At 34.6% G+C, this 18,655-nt stretch overlaps 1 protein-coding gene across 2 annotated transcripts; it reads right to left on the bottom strand.

Moving 5' to 3' along the window:
* Positions 1-1,438: 1,438 nt before the first annotated feature.
* Positions 1,439-17,493, bottom strand: LOC123541811 (coadhesin-like). Of its 2 annotated transcripts, XM_045327421.2 has the most exons (14): positions 17,272-17,493; positions 13,453-13,494; positions 12,059-12,187; positions 11,364-11,540; positions 10,111-10,281; positions 9,589-9,969; positions 8,700-8,852; positions 6,329-6,370; positions 5,516-5,635; positions 4,568-4,726; positions 4,181-4,246; positions 3,042-3,203; positions 2,559-2,729; positions 1,439-1,635 (listed from the first exon to the last, which is right to left on the bottom strand). In XM_045327421.2, the coding sequence occupies exons 1-14, from the start codon at positions 17,318-17,320 to the stop codon at positions 1,484-1,486; spliced, it is 1,974 nt and encodes a 657-aa protein (XP_045183356.2). In that variant the 5' UTR covers positions 17,321-17,493; the 3' UTR covers positions 1,439-1,483. The 2 variants fall into 2 exon arrangements, with proteins under 2 accessions (XP_045183356.2, XP_045183357.2); XM_045327422.2 differs by lacking the exon at positions 11,364-11,540 and having other exon boundaries at positions 17,272-17,492.
* Between the last annotated feature and the right edge of the window lie 1,162 nt (positions 17,494-18,655).

Genomic DNA, 18,655 nt, shown 5'->3' with positions numbered 1-18,655 from the left:
AAAATACCATGAACTGAAAAGAGGGAACCTGGACAGTAAATAAAGTCACCCTATCAAGTAAATTATGGCACTCATTTATCATCCTAGGCTGGAACTAAGTTGCAAGCTTAGAATACGCTTTGTGAGCCGTGTTGAAAATCAACCACAATAAGAGTATTCCGGGCTTTAAGGTATGGTATCTGCGCACAGACACTGTGCTCATCGTTTTCAAATTCGGACTCATGATGACCATCACTCCTTGCCAGGAAAACATTTTACCCTGGGTAGTAGTAAGAGAAAAATCGCAAAAATGTTTGTTTGTTTGGTTTTGGCATTTTTCTGTTATTAACGTTATCCAATGAAAACTGAAAGCACTTGTACTTTAGCTTAATCCAATGAACTAACCAGAATTATAGCCGGTTTAAATGAGAGTATTGCGTTATCCAAAGAAAGCTAAAAGAATCTGTATTTTAGCGCAATTCAATGAAAACACATACGTGATCAAATCAAAGCCGAACGCAATTTTAAGCGTATTCAAATGAAAGCGTATACGGAATTGAATGAAAATCTAAAGCAACTGTATTTAGTGAATTCTAATGAGAGCACGAGTATTTCGGTGTAATCCAATGAAAGCTCGTGTATTCTAGCCTTTTTGCAATGAAAGTATATGCGATTGAAGCACCTGCATTTTAGCGAAGTATAGCGAAAGCATATATATTTTGGCGTATTGCAATCAAATCACATACATAATACAACGGCAGCCGAGAGCACCTGCAATTTTGCGTAATCTTTTGACTGCACATACATTTTAGAGTATTTCGATGCAAGATGAAAGCACATGTTTTTCAGAGTATTCCAATGAAAGCACGTGTATAATAGAATAATTGAATGAAAGTATATGTATTTTAACGTAACCCAGTGAAAGTATGTTAGTTATAGCGTGACCCAGTGAAAGCACACACATCATAACGTTATAACGTCGAAAGCACACTTATTTTAGCGTAATCCAATGAAAGCACATATATCTTAGCGTAATCAAATGGATGTACATGCATTTTAGTGTTATCCAATGACAGCATGCCAGTTATAGCATAATCCAAAGAAGGCATACATATCGTAACGAAATCTGACGAAAGCACACGTATTTTAGCGTAATACAGTGAAATTATGTCTATTTAGCGTAATCATGTTTTTTCCGCAGACATATCTGTTACTTATCGAGGATGGTGGATTTCAGAGTAATAAAAAAAACTGCAGCAAAAATATTGTTTCTACAACGGATGCTTAACTATTTCATAGTGCATGTCGACATTTACAAGAAATTAAATCATAATTTTGAACAATGTGACGAAGTACCCATATTGTTTTATTGTTTTAACCATAACCTACGAAGTCGTCGATAAACGGGTGAAAGCACTTCATTGATCAGAACAATTTATCATAAAAAACGCACACAAGATTCTTAATACTAAGATTCTATTGCAAAACAGAAATTGTTGCTAATTTACAAGCATTTCTGTAAATTGCATGGCATCTCTATGTGAGCACTTCCGGTGCAATCAGACTGATTCCCTGTACTACAGTACCGTTTCAGTTGTACGAAGCCCGTACCACATGTTACGCTGCATGATGTAATATTCTGAAAAGCCAACCAGTCTGAAACAGAAACGACAATTATAGTCAACTACGGAGTCTCACTAAAGCAAATCTTCTTACTATATAATACGTAATTAAGATAATCATAAGTAATGGGAAACACTTGGCGGGAACTCTGCATACGCATCCGAACTAGTTATTTATGAATTCAAAATGACATCAGAAATTCTAACTGACCAATCAAATGGCCGCTTTTTCAAGTAACTGCCAGTTTCCGCTCAGGTAAACAAAAACATTTTCACAAAGAGCATAGAGTGACTGTAGAAATCAATATCACAATATTTCAGAAATCAAATTTAGTTGTTATGATTTGACCACACATGCCCTAGAGGAAGCAATATTACATGTATTTAATACATCGGTTTTAATTCAAAGTTTGAGATCTATGATAAAGTCCGAGTACAATGTAAATTTTACCCAAGTGTAATTAGCATCGTTCCAAAATGTTTCGGAATAAAACAGTTAAAATATTCAATAGAATGTGATTTAAAAGCGCAAAAAAATAATAAAACTGATAGATCTATTTTACGATACATTCAAAGCAGTTTGTGTATGTATCTCATTCATTGTGCTTGCTTATAATTCATTCGTACATAGGTACTTGGTATCTGCCTAGCTCTAAATTTGACAAAATTATCATTTGAAATTATGATTGCTGAATGTTGCCAAATAGCAACTTTGCATATAAATGAGGCATGTAACTGTTCAATGTGAATGGCGTCAGAGACATGTCGAAAACATATGCACAAAATATCAGTTTAAATCAATTTGTGGCTATCTCAAATAAAGGGCCCGATTATTTAGACTTCGAGATACAGCGTTTCAAATATATAACAAATTTGTTTCATTCATTAACATGTTTCGCATTTCAGAAGATGCATATATAGACAAGAATCCAAAAGTAAATCCTATTGTTATCTTACGAGGACAATCCATATATCTGCAGGCAGTTGTTTCGTTGTGTACTCCACTGCACTGTAATCCACCATGTTGTGGAGCAGGATTGTCGCACTTCCTTATCCGTGTGTGCATCCCATCACCACAGGTCTTGGTGCACGTGCTCCATCGTGTCCATTCAGACCATACCCCATCGACTTATAACAAAAGTGAAGTATTTAAAGTAGTATTCCAAAATTTCTTCTTCTTTTTGTTATCATTTTAGATATAAATCCCAATAATGATAATAGTAATAATACATTTCACCAAATAATAATAATAAGAATAATTGCGGTGATATGAATAATAATTAGTATTATTTTTTACATTTCTATTACTATAATAGTAGCACAAGTGGCAGCCTCTGGATTCTGCAGATGTTATAACACGAAAACAACATTAGCGTTATCCCTACATTCATTAACATTCAAACGTCTGCATGCGTGTTTGTAAATATTGAATTATCATGCCTGGACAGTTGCTGGCAGTACAAGGGACTGTCTCAAATGGCTTCCCTGCACAATCCACGTCACGTCCGGTATTACAATGCCGCAGTCTGTTTGTTGTTCCATTACCACAACTAACAGAACACTTTCCATAAAACCATTCAGACCATTGTGCCGAACTCAGAGCTATGTTTTAATTACAGTTGTAATTAATGGTAAGATGTTTAATATAATTGTCTCGAAGCATTACGCAACATAGCAGACCCAGTTTTAGTAGAGGAATAAAACTGCTCATCATCCATGCCTGACTACAGGCTGACTTCTCTTGACGTCATTATTGTTAATGAAACAACAACAACACTAAAATTTCTTTCGTTGAATAATACACTGTTCATCTGACACTTGTTGTAGAATGATTAGTACGGAGCGATATTTTTACTGTCACAATACGGCAAAGGACAGGAAAACTGCTGTTTTGTACATGCTAACCAATTGACTTTAGATGATTGGTAATCAAATGATTTAAAGTAATCAAAATAATTATAAAATATTTTGTCAAAAGTTGCAAGGTAATCAAATGTATTCAGGCCTTCAAATAGATTTGGGCAATCAAATGTATTTAGGTAATAAAATGTGCAACACCACTCATGCGCACAGGCTCAAGCATGAAATATCATTGAATGGACCTTATACTTCATGATTTTAATTGTTAAATATATGTTTGAACATTTAGTGGTGAAGTCTATATCCAGTACCTAAAATATTTCAATGGAATGTTTATATTGTTTGACATTTGATCAACTTGAAGATAAACTCTGTGAAGCACTTTAAACAAAGCTTTATATATTTATATTATTTAGGTTTTTACGGCACACAAACACAGTATAGGTTATATGGCGCCAAACAGGACTACAAATTTTGGTTTCATTTACATCAAAATAAAAACATAAGGTATGAAATTAAAATTTGCATACCTGCTTGAATCACAGAGTTACAGCAAAACCAAGTGTTAAGACCCTATTAGTCGCCTCTTCCACAAAGCTACTTGTGAGGGCCAATAAAAGAGTTTTACTTCACATTGAAAATTGCACGTATTCTTAGCACTTGAATGTTATTCTTTGCTATATACATGTGCTATCAAAAGCTCTTTAATGCAACTAAACCTGTTGTCAACGTTGATGTAGACCCAGTTGTGGTTGGCAAAATTGTTGACACGTGAGTAGATAAAGCTGAAAGATACAATAATCAAATTAAAAGGGTACTCTGGTGGCCGGTACTCTGGTGCTTAAAATCAAACACAACATTACTGAAGAAACAATGTAAAAAAAAATCGTGTTGCAGTGTCATTAACACATGAGAAAGAGGTTATACGTACGCGGAGTAATTTCATGAGAATCGAATTTAAGTGCATTAACTTAAGTTAGACACGATTTTGTTATATAGAGTTACAGGAAAACCAATTTCATGATCCATAAGGACTAAGAAATATATCAACACTTAGTCGAACTAATTCCAAACAAGCATTAAACATGGTGATATGATGATAATACCTGGACAAATGCTGTCAGAACAGGCTGCTATTACTTCAGACATTCCTTTACATTCATTTGTATCATTAGTTGAACATTTCCTTGTCTGTTTCATTCTGCACGTGTTGTTTGGCAACATATTACATTCCCAGTCACTCCATTTCGACCAGTGGGGCTCATCTGTATTATAAAAACGAAGTCGGTGTGAGGGTTAAAGTCTTGAATAACACTTGATATACAGACAAACATGTTTTAAGCAGTCTGTCTAGGAAGTGAAACAATTTGACTGAATAAGACAGTTGAAAGTTTAAAGAAAAGGGGAATATCATCAAAGTTTAATTTCGTGAGTTGGCTGTTTAAGGGAAACCGTCAAGATGACCTCGAAACACAGGTGGAATATCAAACTACATCAGTTAACCTTCCTTTGTACCTCTAAAGAACTCATATAAATGTATACAAGAATATTATATCCCTCGTTAGGGACTTTATTACGCTTGAGGTAATGCAACCGAAATGAATTTCGTCAGTTTTCTTGCGATTACGTAATCACATGAACACATATGGCATTCTTCGATCGTAAATGTGGCACAACGCACCACAATCTTTCCGTAAAATTCCGGAAAATGCTGAAATAGCAAACATGGATCACATAAATCTGCTTTTATGATTAATGTCTACCATCTTAAATGAAAAATTCGAACGATTGTAAAATATAATAAAAGCCTCATATTCCATCAACTTTGGGTGGCTAAGTGGAAACACATACCTTCAAAACAACCACATGCCACTGGACAAGACGTAGTTGACGCTTCTTTAAATTTACAAATGAGCGGATGAGTATGCAAGATCAACGGAGGAAAACGCATACCTTCACAAAAACCACATGCCAATGGACAAGAGTTAGTTGTCGTATCTTTAAATTGGCAAATGAGCTGATGATTATGTTAGATCAACAGGGAAAACACATACCTTCACAACAACCACATGCCTTTGGACAATATTTAGCTGCCGTATCTTTAAACTGACAAACTAACTCATGTGGATCAGTAATGATGGTGCAACTTGAGGCATCTGTGCAACTAGTATCATCTGAAACAGAGGCACAGATATCAATTTCTTTTTAATAGTCATGACAAAAATGGTTATATTGAAATAGATTATATAGTGTGTAATATTTATAATATTTCGTTGTTACGTCAATCCAATTAATTTAAATTTTAAGAATGCCTATTCATTTTATCACCAAAAGTTGAAATTAACGACATTTTTTCCTCATTTAACTTTTCTTTGGCCATGTGTATACTCTTACAAAAATGAATATTGGTTCCTTTGAAAAGTAAATTATCCTTATCTGTACCCTTTGGCTCTCCATTGTACTGCTTATGGTGTTATTTCGTAGCACTGTGTTTCCTTCTCAGCTGATTGAACTTGTAAGTTATTTCATCTTTATCACCTCAATTTGGCAGCACATTGTATTTGTTTTACGTTTAAACTAATTTAAAGTGTTTATTTGACATAAAGATGATTATGTAATGATTCTAGCTAGATGTTGTATTTTCATAACACTTGATAAATGAGCTATTTGACAATCAGGAAACAAAACACAAACAGGAAATTCTTATCTAGAATTAAGATGAAACTCGATATCTCAAATTTCGAGGGACCGAACGTTTCACTTCAATATGACCGATATTTGACTTAAAATTATATTTTGGCATGTATTGTCGGGATCGTATTTAAATAAGCAAGTTTAAGGCATAGAGTTTCTGCTGAAGTACTTACTATAGCCTATGCATCTGCCTGACTCATGTAGCTCGACCTTGTCTAAAATGTAAATAAAATATGGTACAAGGATATTGTTAACAACACTTATCGGTTAGTCGTCTACTAGTTAGAGAATGGTAACTAATGGTCTATATACCTGACGCCGGTCATGAACAGAATGCTAACGAGATATGTGTCATTATTAAAAAGATTGATTGCCCCCTCTAACAGAGGTAACACTATAATGAGAACGCATATATAGATTTAAAATGAATTATGACATTTCAGACTGGTCATTGTTCGTGCGTGTTATACATCAAGCCTGGGCCTCCGTGGCCAAGTGGTTAAAGTCGCTGACTTTGAATCACTTACCCGTCACCAATGTGGGTTCGAACCTCACTCAGGGCGATGGATTTTTCATGTGGGGAAGCCATCAAGCTGGCTTACGGAAGGTCGGTGTTTTTTTATCCAGGTGCCCGCCTGCGATGAAATAATGCATGGAGGGGCACCTAGGGTTTTCCTCCACCATTAAAACTGGAAAGTCGCCATATGACCGATGACTGTGTCAATGTGACGTTAAACCAAACAAAAACAAAATAAAAATACATCCAGCCGGGTTAATTTCAAATGGTGTCCAAATATAATTTTGACAATATGATTTAAATTACCCTATAAGCCCAACTCCTTTATCAAACACTGAATGCTAGAAAAGAGCCTATTTGCTTTTCTATGCAAAAAGATATCAGGTACGTTTCCTCCTGCACAATATGTTGTAAATTTGTCATGTTTCCTATACTGTAAAATCATTATATTTCGTGGGCATGAAATTTCGTGGTTTTGGTCAAAACGGCAATTTCGTGGGGATATGAATCCGTGGATTTCAACTTTTGAACATAAAATGAATGGGATTTTACTTGTTCGTTGGGATAAAATTTCGTGGATTGAGTCAACCACAAAATCCACGAAAATTAGTCCCCCACGAATATTAATGATTTCACAGTATTGTGTAAGTGTGATTTGCCACCCGGCAAAGCCATATAAAAAGATTTTTGTAACTTTATAAGAAATGGTATTTGGTACAAAAACTTAATCAAAGCAATCCGTGGCATAAGGTTTGTTTACAATTTATTTGACAATAAACCAAAATTCTATTCACTTTCAAACAAATAAAGTGGTCCCAATGGAATAACTCCCTTTCAAATATCACCAATATATTGTACGAAATTCACTATAAATATAAAATAAACAAGATCACTTTTATATCATTTGATTAAGTGAATATACAAAGAAACACCACAACGCTCTCAGGTTCACGAAAAGGTGTGCAAAAACTTTGAACTTTCTATGGTCTCGAGTGATTAAAAGTATAGAAAATATAGATGAGCCGCGCCATGGGAAAACCAACATAGTGGGTTTGCGACCAGCATGGATCCATCCCAGCCTGCGCATCCGCGCAATCTGGTCAGGATCCATGCTGTTCGCTAACAGTTTCTCTTAATTCCAACAGGCTTTGAAAGCGAACAGCATGGATCCTGACCAGACTGCGCGGATGCGCAGGCTGGTCTGGATCCATGCTGGTCGCAAACCCACTATATTGGTTTTCTCATGGCACGGCCCAGATCTAGTTGTAATTTCAAGGGATTTAGCATATTACTCTGTGTGTTCGGGACGAGAGTTGAACATGTCTTCGAGATAGTTGGAAGTTTTAGATAAACAAATTGGAGATACAAATTTTCAACTGTATATGGAAAATGGCTTGCAACCACACGACATTTCTAAGTTGAACCCGACTGCTCTAGCGAATGGCGTTTCAATGTACGCAATGTTTATTTTATGCTTTATTTTGAACAACTGGAATATATTAGTGATGTGATATTAAAAATGATAATTTCATCATCAGATTTTTTTCAACGGTAGAGGACTACATATCAATGCGAAAGAACATGAATAGTCATTCATAATAAATCGGATATTCTTTACAAAATGTACTTCAATGCAGCTGTATGTATATATATATATATATATATATATATATATATATATATATATATATATATATATATATATATATATATATATATACCTTCATGAACACAAACATATTCACACCACCTGTATAATATGGGAAAGAAACGTGGAAGTTAAGAAAAAAAATTCATATCTTTATTCAACGTAGAAGATGCTTGTGACGTTGCGCGTTGTAAAAAATGTATGATTTGATAAAAACCAATGAAAATACATATAATAAAAAGAAAATTTGTTTGTTTTAGTGTTATCTCAAAAAAAAAAAAATCACCAATGACACTGACATTTAGATTATCACTAGTGGCTGGAAGAAATACATATTTGATCTAACACTAAAACAAACAAGTATTCTCTATGTAATTACCTGGACAAACTTGTTTTGCACATGGTAATGTCATAGATGATATTGGTCCACATGCAAGGGAAATACCTGTTGAACATTCCCTAGTCCGTGTCATATTACAAGAGCCGTTATATCCCATCCAACACTTCCATTCTCCCCACTGTAACCAATTAGCTACAAAAAAGTAAATCCAAAAATAGAGATATACTTCAATTGCATCACATCAAATTTTTGCAGCCTAGTACGTTCTTTATAAATGACAAAAGCCTGTCTCGTAACAGTTTATCAAATTTTTGTAAGTATCGGTATAAAACATTGAGATAGCCCGTATAGAACACGCTAGATTCTATATCAGAGCAAAAATTTTCAACTTTTTCTTGATTTGCAATATGCAGACATAGAATTGATTGAAGTCTAATGTTTTTGTTTAATTACTGCTTTACTATATAAGGCAGCACCATGAGGAAATAAAATATTTTGGACCATGGAGTCTATTCAATAAAGGTGTAATGAAATTACACTTTAGCCTAGGGTAATGGGAGCGAGGATTGTTGCGTTTTCCATTTCCTTTACGAACATCTAGTTACACGTAGTCTGCTATTCTTTTGCTTGGTTGAAATTTTTTCTTCCAAAGAACCTTATAATAGATTTTATTCCTTTTTCTCCTACTCGAATTTCTTAAAAAAACATATGATCGACATCAAAACATTCGCTCTATCACCATATTGAACATATTTTAGATTAGGTTAAACATTTTTAAAGAAAAAATAACACTTAAAGCATAAAGTGTATGTATTCTTTTAAACACAAAATAACCAACTTCGGAATGACATCGATTATATATTTGTAAAGACTGCCTGGTTCAAGACCTAGAATTTAAGGAAAAAAGTCTTGTTAGGTAGAAATGTACCTGGACATATTTCTCTTCTGCATTTATGAATTTCATAATGGCTGCCTCCCAGTTTATCCTCACAGTCATCTGGATTGTAAGTTGAGCAATTTCTTATGTTTTTCATTAAGCACAGACCCAGTGTTTCTTGACAGTCCCAGCCTGTCCATTCAAACCAATAAATAGGGGCAGCAGTAGGAGAAGAAATAGGTGGTACAGGTGAAATGGCAGCAGTAGGAGAAGTAGGCCATACTGGTGAAGGGGCAGCAGTAGGAGGAGAAGTAGGCGGTACTGATGAAGGGGCAGCCATAGGGGAAGAGGTTTGTGTTGACGTCAATAATGGAGGAACAAATGTTGCTGATGCATCTGGTACTTCAGTTGTTGTTGTCTTTACGAATGAACCTGTAACGTAGTAAACATTTAAACAAAACTTTCATATCAAATTAATTGATTGCGTTAAGAACAAAAATCCGAATTAGTATATTAATTAGCAAGTTTGCGGGAGAAACATGTGCAGAAGTGAAGGAAATAAAAAGGTTTCACTTTTGCAGATGTCATAGCATGGCTTCATCTCATAAGATTTATCGCCAATCTTCTCGCAGTCCATTTCTTGCCCACCAATACAACGTCTGTGCCGATACAATACGCATGTAATTTGTTCCCTATGGCATTCCCACTGCCCCCACTCTGACCATGAAGGTTTGATTGAACTCTCTGTAATTAAAACATTGCCTAAGGCGGAACCGGTACTCTGGTGCTTAAAGTCAAGCACAACATTACTGAAGAAAAAATGTATAGAAAAATCGTGTTGAAGCGTCATTAACACATGACAAAGAGGTTATACGTACGCGGAGTAATTGCATGAGAGTCGAATTTAAGTGTATTAACTTAAGTTAGACACGAATTTGCTATACATTTTTTTAGTTCCGTTTATCTGAAACAGAAGATAAAATTTCGTAGCACTCCATCTTGGTCGCAACAAAACATTCACGTCATCGGTCATTTAAGCTTTTGAGCGTTTTAACAGAAACAAGCAAATTAGAATAAATGTTTTATTACGTGAAGCATTTGCAATAGAATTCCACGTGATATGGTGTCTGGGAAGACATGAGAGATGTGTATATTCCGTTTTCTCTCATAAACTGACCAAAACAGTAGGGTTTCGGTTGTCCTCTGACCTTCTAATAGATCTGATGAGTGGCGAAATATGGCTGATAAAGCTAAATGGCCACTTTAAGCAGGTTGGACTAAAAACAAAATGTGCATTTGTAAGGTAGGCTGACTGGTTAACATGTTCAAATTGTAGTAATCCACTTTTTTAAAAGAGCCCGTCCGCTTAGCTCAGTAGGGAGAGCATTGGTTTACGGATCGCAGGGTCGCAAGTTCGATCCCCGGGCGGGGCGTATGTTCTCCGTCACGATTTGATTTAAGACCATTCGTCCTCCACCTATGATAATTCATGTGGGGAAGTTGGTAGTTGCGGAGAACAGGTTTCTACTGGTACAGAATCCAGTAACACTAGTTAGGTTAACTGCCCGCCGTTACATTACTGAAATACTGTTAAAAACGGCGTTAAACCCCCAAAAACAAACAATACTTTTTTTAAAATACAGTTAAAGCTCAGTATCTCGAACTCGCTTATGTTCAAAATTACACATCGCAAACATTTTCAAGTCGCACCAATCAGAAAACGCATTGCACAAAATATCATTTTAGTCGAATTTTGGTTATCTCGAATTGAAACGTTCCATTCTTTGGAATTTAAGAAACCGGATTCAAATGTACATATCGTTTACCTTCTCTGCAAGGACACGTTTTCATGTCTCCCCAAACTTGTATTGTACGACTCTTCTCATTACTCTGACAGTCTTTAAGTGTCGGCACAGAACAATTTCTGGTTCTAGCAATGATGCATGTTCTTCCGTTATGGACTGTACAGTGTATCGGACTCCATTCTTCCCAAAGAGGGACGACTTTGAATTGTAATCAAATTTGCATTTAATTTACAGGTACAAGCTATGTATTTTAATTCCTAATTATGTTATATGCAATTTAACAAATTAAGGTAGTTCTGTACGTTCGGATCAAATTTTTTATCCACAACGTAGAATTTGATGCAATCCTGATTTTTCAAAACTTCAGAAAGTAATTTAAAAATCCGACAAATAAAAACGATATGATCGTGTGCTTGATTTTCTGATATAATGATTTGAAAAATTTGAATCTTACACAAGTTTTCATAATGGGTGTCTGTGGAAAAAACAAAATTCTATAATATGGTGGTATGGAAAGTATAGGTATCTTTTTAAGATACACTTAAATGTATAAGTAAATGAAGAAATCAATTTCATAAAGTTTTTCAAATTATTTTGATAGAACTTAAATAAATAAATTTTATAAAACTAAAAACGAAAAATATTTTAGAAATTGTAAATATGTTTGCTGATGAAAAAAACACTGTCATGATTATTCCTATTGTTATTGGACTAACCTGGACAAAGGGCAAATTCTTTGTTTGTGCAGTCAACAGATGTATTTGCACAGTGCCTAGTCCTAAGACGAAGGCAAGGATTTGTGCGGATAATAGTCCATGCACTCCATTCTTCTGAAACATCCGCATCTGAAACATAACAAAAGATCTTGAATTTGATGATAATGGTAAATGATATCTGAATTATCCAACATCTAAACGTTTTAGATTAATGCATTTCTGCTTGATAAAAGTCATTATAACGGTCGTTCAGCTTAAATCTTTGAGAAAGACCAGAGGTGCAGTTATTGGCTTTATTTTGAGACACGTGTCGAACTAAGAGTAGAATTTAAACATGTCATCTCGATTGCTTACATGGCAGGCCCGACCTTGGCTTGAACCAACAGAATTAAAGAGCATGTAAATCCCCACACCCAGCTACGTAATTGGTCACAGAAAACTGAACCAGTCGTATGTAGTTCCGTAGTCCGCTGGTTATTTTTAGATGCGGTTTTCGGACATTATAAAGCAATTTAATGGGAGCACAATGCTATATAAATTATAAAAATCAGTAGATTCAAAGTAAAGATTTAATAATTTGAGTGAGGTGTACTCAGGTATACTGGACCATTCCAAAAATAATTATAATTTAGGTTTGTCCTGGGCATCCAGGGTCTCAGAAAAATAGAATAACTTGTAAAATCGTTTTTCTACGAGGTACAGCAATTTGTGATGAGTTTGAGTTTGTTTTAAACTACTTATTGCGTTTTTCATTTTACAACTGAACTAAAACATCTTAACTCTAGGTTGATTCCATTTGGAATTGGTCTTGAGAGCGATTAATCAAAGTTGTAAGAACTAGTTTCGCAATCGAGAATTAAGATATTAGTATCAACTTAAAATACAAGAATTTTTAAACGATGATTATCACGCCTGACAAAATTGCAGAGGCTTATTATACTCAATTTACCATTTTTCGAGTAAAAATAAACACACCCAATTTAATACTGTTACAAACTTTTTTATTTTAGTATTCAAATGTTTTTGTGAAGATCATGATTTGTTTTATCTGTTTAAACTGAAAATTGAACTATAGTTCTAGTTGTTGAATAGTAGAATCAAGGAATTGCATATTACAATCTCAATATTGTGGACATAAAATTGTCCATCATACCTGAGTACACCTCACTCAAATGATTATATTTTTACGTTGAATCTACCGATTTTTATCATTTATACAGCATTGTGTTTCCAATAAATTGCTCTATAATGTGCCGAAAACCGCATCTAAAAATAACCAGCGGTTACGAAACTACATACGGAATAACATTACATATTGAACGCCCCTCGTACAATGATATTTAATGTAATTTTAGGCCCACAGGAGTAAAAAAGTAGCTATAATGGTCATTTACCTGTAGGTGATACTGTTGGTAAAAGGAAACACGACGCAAAACCTGAAAAAATAATAATACTAGTATGTTCCACTTACTTGAATAAAACTGTTGTTTTACTTAATATCATCTGATCGGATGGCGGCTTATTCGTAGCATAATTTACATTTCTCGTTTACCGGGAAAAAGCTTTATTTTAAGTTCCGATAAACGATTTAAACTATAGACACTTCAATATCTATCAGGTTATTAGAGGTTTTTTCGACTGTACAGTGTGTTTTCGACTGTACAGTGTGTTTTTGTTTTTTTTTTGTTTTTGTTTTTTTTTTTTTTGTTGTTTTTTTTTTTTTTTTTTCGTCTTTTTTTATTTAACGTTCTACAGAACAGTGATGAAAAAAAGCTATTTAATCTTAAACTTATTTATATGAATTCCGATACTACTATAGATATAAGTATATTTTAACACTGCAGTTCAAAGGAATATAATTCCAGTACAAATCTTTTGTATTAAATCCTTTCTTGAAACAATTAACCATTAAAGTGCACAGAAGAGAGTTCTGGATGATGTGTGAAAGGATGCCTTCAATACAAGTCGAGCTGTCCTCTTTTGAATTTTAAAGTTGGTGTTTTTTCTATATTTAGAGGAGTTTTTCCATATAGCTAATGCGTAGTCAAAAATCGGTAAAATGAATGAGTTATAAAACATATTTCTTCATATCAGCATTTAGGTATTTAGATATCATGTTAAATATCTGGTACTTAATTGTCAGTTTCTGCGCAGTCTGGTCAGAATCAATGCTGTTCGCTTTCAAAACCTTTTGCAATTAGAGAAACCGTTAGCGAACAACATGGATCTGGATCCATGCTGGTCGCAAGTGCACTATGTTGGTTTTCTCATGGTGCGGCTAGAGCGTGTAGTCATGTCAAGGATTTCAATGAACATAATCAATATATTACAGGTAAACTTCTTCCGTAAGGCTACCGTTATTACAAATCGCGTAAACATTTTGCTAAATTTTACTTTCGTAATTCTGATTTGGTTTGAAAATTCAATAGTAATTTAAAGACACTTCTGCGAGAAGGTATTTCTAAAATTTTATGCGGATGTGGTTTACAAACTTCGTAAGATCTTAGGTCATGATAATGTCGAACTGTATTTGGTAAAATTATAAAACGTTTTGAGCCGTGCCATGAGAAAACCAACATAGTGGGTTTGCGACCAGCATGGATCCAGACCAGCCTGCGCATCCGCGCAGTCTGGTCAGGATCCATGCTGTTCGCTTTCAAAGCCTATTGCAATTAGAGAAACCGTTAGCGAACAGCATGGATCCTGACCAGACTGCGCGGATGCGCAGGCTGGTCTGGATCCATGCTGGTCGCAAACCCACTATGTTGGTTTTCTCATGGCACGGCTCATTTATTAAAAGAGGTTACATGTACGACCTAACTGTTTTGAGACAAACCGCATGTTTAGTGTTCAACCCGTTTACAGTTGGACACTACGCTTCCCTCTTTGATTGTGTCTGACGGAAGAGGGGGAGGATTCGAAGATAAGCAGTTTTTAAATCCTACCAGGACAGAACTGTTTTGATATCTGTCTTCTGGCGTGTTTCGTCGGGCCCTTAAGGATGTTTCTCTTGTTGCTCTGTCTTCTGAAAAGACCTTGAGTACATACGTTTTTGGTTCTTAAGGTTTGCTTTTAATATATTTATACACGACCATTTTTGTGTTTTACATGCAATGCCTTTTTGTTTCCATTACGTGTGTTAGAGATTCACCTGGCGGGATTACTTTTATTTACACTGTCCCGTATCTTTGGAACATTGTGGGGGTAAGAGTGAGGTTAGGTGCGCACCATTAACCGGTTTAAGCTCCCCAGTGGTGTTTTTGCCACTGGCCGTTCCACTGTATTCCTTTGTTTGTTCTTTTTGTTCTGAGGACAAGTGTGTGTGTATGTATTTGTGTTTGTGGTGTGCACATCTACGTGCTGTGGGTTTCGTTTTGTGGGGTCTGCGTTTTTGGTGCGAGGCATTCCCTGTTTGGTATTTGTCTTTGTTGTTGTTTTTTTTTTTTTTCATAAATATATTTACAAAATTGATAATTTGATCTATTTTTATAGAGAAAGGTATATTTGATGTGTTATTTGTTAAAGTGTGGGTGCTCAGAAGTTAAATCCATATATTAATATATTTACGCCTGTTGTGCAGAATACTAGTATATCTTACGTCAAAAGCACGTCAATGTTGAAGTTTCTAAAACTCTGGTAGTTTTGTTGTTGTTGTTGTTCTAAACTGAACGGGTACCTGCCCTAATATTGCATACTCGAAACAAATGAACGAGCTGCACCTTTGATTTTGCCTGGTACTTTTCTCATTTGTTTGGTGTTAACGTCTCTGGGAACGGTCTTGCCTAACACACGCGTAGAAAAAAGTATGAAAAAGAAAAAGTTCCGATACGTCCTTATTAGAAAACATAAAAATGACGGTTTCTAAAATATTTTTAAAAAATCCAAATAAAGAAAAAAAGATGACTACGTCGGGAATCGAACCACTGACCGCAGCGGCAATAGACATTTTATAGTCGTCGTAAACAATAGCGCTTTAGCGTAATTAGTGAATTATGACTTCAAAATATAGATATTTATAATCGAGACAGTTTTTTTTGGAGTAACGCGTTACAAATGCTTTTCGATTTTCATCATGAATGTAGTAAAAGTAGGAAACTCTCATGTGTTTCCGTAACATATAATGTGTCAGTAATTACGATTTAACGCCTTCTTTAGAAATACAGCATTTATTTCCAGGTATCTGTAAACAAAATGTTGAGGCTAGTCCTTTTAAAACGTTTAAATCTAAACTAACCTTGCTTTTTATGTATACATTTCTTTGTGATACTATTGTTTGAAGATCTGAAGGACACATTTAACTGTGTCACATTGTTTATGTGCAACTTATTGGTAAAAATTTAGATACGTAAAAACATGCACCGAACTGATTCGCCCATAGAGCAAGACAGACTAGTTATACTGCACTACTTTCATATCTGATAAGAAACAGGTGGAAAATACACAATATTTTAAACGAATTGAGAACGATAAAAGATTCGCTACAAGCATGCGATTGTTAACTTTGAATATAAAGACCTGGAATTCTTTCTACTTTTTTCCTGCTTTTTAATTCTTAGTTCCCTGTAACATATACTACAAATGGTCGAGAATATACTAAAGCAAAACGTGCATAACACAGTAACATTTTTAATATTATATACAGTCAAACCTGTGTTAAGCAGCCAGTCATGGGAGCAGCATAATCTGGCTGCTATAGGCAGGTGGCTGCTTAAGAGAGGTTGAAATTAGGACATAAAGTCAATTTTAGAAGTAAGTTGACTGGCTGCTTAAGGTAAGTGGCTGTTTAATAGAGGTGACTGCTCAGGCAGGTTCAACTGTAGTATAAAGACCATATATTGAAGCCACTAGATGTATTTCAACAGAATCTCATGCACTTTGTAATTATACTGCTGGTTTTTAATTATTTTTTATATCAAGTAAAGATTAGCATTAATGTAAAGGCATACATTTTAAGTGATTGTTCAGAATGATCTTCTTCAAGTAGGTGGGCCGGTGGTCTAGTTGTAACACGCTTGACTGTCAATCCAGAGGTCCGGGTTTGAATCCCGGTCCAGGCACTGGAAATTTCTGAGATGCTCTTGAGTGTCTCCCACCTTACTAAGAGGCCTGTACTGGTTCTTCTCAGGAAAGAGACTAAGTATAAGCAAATTAATTTAAAGTGGAAAATAGTGGGACGTATGAAAAATGTTTTTACTGATGTTTAAATCACTTACTTGTAAAACCGCTGCATATTCCAAGAATGCATATAAACCTTAATACCATTTTACAATAAGCACACTTTGGTATTTCATTGACCTTGGCTTTATTTTAGATATCTATTTATTGCAGATTCTTCCTAATTAAACGATATAACATAAAAAATTATTGTCATATAATATTTTACAAAAGCGTGATCGAAAGACTAAAATTAAAACTTAAATTCCTTAATATATTATGATGTGTGAATATGACACACTTTTGATAACCCATTACCTTGTTTGATAAGATTTCAGGTTTTTGCCATTCCAACTTATGTTTGGCCGGATTTTAGCCCATAATTAAGCCTCGTTCTGACAATCGGTAATTTACGTGCGATTATGAATTCTTGTATGTCGTTTCGGCATTCCTCGGACGTAAATGCGTCTTATACGGCCATATGACTTTGAGTTGCAACCGGATAATACTGAAATCGTATACGGTAAAATACGGAATCGAACGAAACTTTACGATTGTCAGTGAAGCTTTTATCGTGTCTACATTGGCAGATAAAATAAATTATTATAATATGAAATAAAGTAAGATGCTAGTATTCAGACTCCGGAAATTTTGTGATTTTTTTTCTTATTTCTACTAAATAATACGACATTTTTTATATAACAAATATTCACAGAGGTAAGAAATTTGATTTCTATCAAACATACTAAATTTTATTCATGCTAAAGTACTAACTTTTTGAAAAACAACTTTAACTACATGTCATGATTTTGGATTTCATCACTCCTGTACATGCATTCAATGCATGTGCTTCGAAACCGTAGACGGATACGAAAAAAAAATTAAAGTTCTATTACGATTAAGTAATCATTATGCTTTTAATTTCAAGTGTCAGTTTGCTTATAATCAGTTTTGTGATTTATGTCTTTAATGTTGTGTCAGGTACAAATGTATAAAGTACATTACAACGAGACAAACGTTAAAGAAGTATGACTGTATATTTGAAATGCTTTTCAAAACGGCATTTGTCTTCATATTTTCTTCGCCAGCATTAATAGATTCTTTTACACAAGTTATTGGTTGCTATGCTAACCCGCGCATGTCCTGATTTTAACGCGCATGCGCTCTTTACGTGTGGCAAAAGAACTTTCAACGATAAGAAAACCTACATAAAACTAGCATTATATTACGAATTGTTTTGCCATTATAAAGATAATTTGAGTCAATTAATATATTATACAGTAGTATTTAATTAAAGACATGTATGTTAATTAATCGTATTTATTATCTTACCTGAAAAGCCTGCTTTATTCTTATTTTCGTCAGAAAACAACAAGCATTTCCAGTCTTCCACACATTATACAAATATAAAACTTGTTCCTTACATTTGAAAATTTCATATTT

Source organism: Mercenaria mercenaria, chromosome 19, assembly GCF_021730395.1.
Source record: "Mercenaria mercenaria strain notata chromosome 19, MADL_Memer_1, whole genome shotgun sequence".
Classification (NCBI taxonomy): Eukaryota; Metazoa; Mollusca; class Bivalvia; order Venerida; family Veneridae; genus Mercenaria; species Mercenaria mercenaria.
The sequence above is the reverse complement of the archived record's forward strand: the minus strand, read 5'-3'. Positions and strand labels throughout refer to the sequence as shown.

Bases quoted from the DNA above. Each gene is read 5' to 3' on its own strand.
- LOC123541811 (XM_045327421.2), bottom strand. From the start codon at position 17,320: ATGGTATTAAGGTTTATATGCATTCTTGGAATATGCAGCGGTTTTACA. The intron at 4,247-4,567 runs GTATTATCATCA...TGTATCTTTCAG, and splicing joins TTCTGACAGCATTTGTCCAG to CTTTATCTACTCACGTGTCA. The intron at 3,204-4,180 runs GTTTAGTTGCAT...ATTAAAACATAG, and splicing joins TACATCAACGTTGACAACAG to CTCTGAGTTCGGCACAATGG.